This window comes from Triticum aestivum, unplaced genomic scaffold, assembly GCF_018294505.1.
Source record: "Triticum aestivum cultivar Chinese Spring unplaced genomic scaffold, IWGSC CS RefSeq v2.1 scaffold61924, whole genome shotgun sequence".
Taxonomy (NCBI): Eukaryota; Viridiplantae; Streptophyta; class Magnoliopsida; order Poales; family Poaceae; genus Triticum; species Triticum aestivum.
The window spans coordinates 24,549-27,029 of NW_025229170.1; the positions used below are offsets into that span (position 1 = coordinate 24,549).

The 2,481-nt window shown below is 47.0% G+C and overlaps 1 protein-coding gene across 1 annotated transcript; it reads left to right on the forward strand.

The window, feature by feature from the left end:
- Nucleotides 1–833: 833 nt before the first annotated feature.
- LOC123174848 (myosin heavy chain, clone 203-like) lies at nt 834–2,475 on the forward strand. The gene is made up of 2 exons (XM_044590100.1): nt 834–906; nt 1,146–2,475. Exons 1-2 carry the CDS (start codon nt 834–836, stop codon nt 1,826–1,828), a joined length of 756 nt encoding a protein of 251 aa, XP_044446035.1. The 3' UTR covers nt 1,829–2,475.
- Nucleotides 2,476–2,481: the final 6 nt, after the last annotated feature.

Consider the following 2,481-nt stretch of genomic DNA (forward strand, 5'->3'; position numbering starts at 1 on the left):
CATGGAGCTGCCGCCGGAACAAGTGGTCCTCCATGAGGACGGCGACCCGGACAACACTCCGGGTTAACACGTCGCCCTGAATCGGAACGCGACGATACATACGCTGGAAAGACGTCTTTGCCGCGTTAGCAATTATAAGCCGGAACGCAGCCATAAATACGCCGGAAATGCGTCTTGCCGCATTAGCAATTAAGCCGGAACGGGACGAAAATGACAGCGAATACGTCGAAGCGAAGCCAGACACGACGTATGTGACGCGATGAGTAGGCCATGAGCCCATGACGACGATTAAACAAAAATGTCAGCACCTCCCATGGCATGGCACGGCTTGAAGGAAACAAACTGCTTTCGTCCACCGCCAGCATCTCACGCAGGCCATCCACGGACAGGGAACACCGTCAGCATCCTCGCTTCGAGTTTTTTTTTTCGTACATAGCAAATTCGATATACCAAAAAAGTCAAAGCGAGGATTTTCATTTGGAACGAAGGGAATAGATGCGAGGATTTTCAGTTTCCTTTTTATTAGCATTATTATTATTATTATATAAAAACGGAAAAATAGTTACTACTACACATTACCTTGGGAGTTGCGAGGAATCTAACCGTTCTGTCCTTTGATTTTTTTGCAATGGAAGCACTGTTGCAAAAAATAAAGAAAAGAAAAGAAAAGAAAAAGGATGCCTTGCGACTGCAGTTACCGATGCCTTGCAGCTAGATAAGTCGGAATATGTTCAATGTTCTTCTTAAACCAAACAAAACCCATCCTTCTTCCCCACCCACACTCCATCCCTTCCCTTGTCTCCCCACGCTTCTTCCCTTTTGCTCATGGAGTCATGGACACTTCATCCTCTCCTCCTTTTGCATATATTCAGTTATTGCCCTACCCAGCTGAGGCAGCTTCAGCAGGTATATATATTCCTCTTTTCCGGTGTGGTGCATAGCGAGACAGCGACGCGTCTTCCATTCCACCTCCAACGAGTGCGTGACAACAGCGGCAGATGACAGACATGTCGTCACCGACGCGCCTTGGTTTGCGGGTGTGTGCCAAGTCATCATCTTTCCTTTTTTTTATCTGTGCAATACTGTGCGTGTAATGTACCAGCTCTCTCCTCTAAAACATACAGTACGTATGTATGTCGTTGCAGATCTCTTCATAGATGTCAGGGTGAGGACCCTGTCGCACCAGGTCACCACACTTGGGGATAGTGTGTGGGAACTGGAGCGCAAAATTACCCAGCTGATCTGCGAGAAGGGCAAGCTGGAGAAGCAACTGGAGGAGACGAAGGCGATCTCAAGCCACAAGGAAGAGGTGGAGAGAAGCTTCAAGGCTGAAAACGATAAGCTTCGGTCGGAAGTTTCGATCGCAGAGGAAAAATGTGGCAAGTCTGAAGCGGAGGTTGAGAGGCTAAGCAAGGAATTAGGCGCGCTGGCAGAGGCAAAAGAGGGTGCTACCAAGGAATTCAACGACAAGAGAGCAAAAATCTGGCTGAAATCGGAGAATCTCAAGAGACGGTTGGAGGAAATTCAGGCTATCAAGGATTTGGCAGAGAGCGAAAATGACAAGCTTCGTTCAGAGGCTTTGATCGCAAAGGAAAAGCAAAACATGTCCGGAGCAGAGATTGAGATGCTTAAGATAGAACTGGGTGGATTGGCGGAGGCCAAGGAGGCCGCCGCCAAGGCATTTGATGTAAAAAATGCAGAACTCACCGAGGAATTAGAGGAACTTGAGAGGAAGCTAAAGGAAATCCAAACAAATAAGGATTTAGTGGATGGAGAAAATGATAAGCTTCGGTCTGAGGTTTTCACAGTGGAGGAGAAATGTGGGTAGTCTGAAGCAGAGGTTAAGTGCCTTAAGCAAGTAGTGGGTGTATTGGTGGAGGTGAGGGAGGCAGCGGCAAAGGCATTTGGAGCCGAGAAGGTAGAAATCATGAAGGAAATGGACAATCTGAAGAGGACAATAGAGGAAATCTAAGCCAACAAGGATTCAGTGGAGAGTCAAAACCATGAGCTCCAGTCAAAGATTTTGATTGCAGAGCAGGAGAATAGTGTATTTAAAGCAGAGGTTAAGAGCCTCAAGGTGGAATTGGGTGCAGTACAGGAGGCCAAGGAGGTTCATGCCAAGGAGTTTGATGCCGAGAAGGCTGAAACCCTCAAGGAACTGGAGGATCTTAAGGGGAATATGGAGCAATTCCAGGTCAACAAGGATTTCTTGGAGGCTAAAAATGATAAGCTTCAGTTGGAGGTTTTTGCTGCAGAGCAAAAACAAAGCATGTCTGAAGAAGATGCTAAGAGCCTTAAGATGGAACTGGTTGCATTAGTGGAGGCAAAGGAGGCGGCTACAAAAGCATTTGACGCCGAGAAAGCAAAAATCACGAAGGATTTGGAGGTTCTTAAGTGGAAGGTGGAGGAAATCCAAACCAAGAAGGATTTGGTGGAGGGTGAAAAGGATAAGCTTCGTTTGGAGATTTTAATAGCAGAGCA

Coding starts and splice junctions, on each gene's coding strand:
- LOC123174848 (XM_044590100.1), top strand. CDS start 834: ATGGACACTTCATCCTCTCCTCCTTTTGCATATATTCAGTTATTGCCC. Junction 907..1,145: donor AGCTGAGGCAGCTTCAGCAG/GTATATATATTC, acceptor ATGTCGTTGCAG/ATCTCTTCATAGATGTCAGG.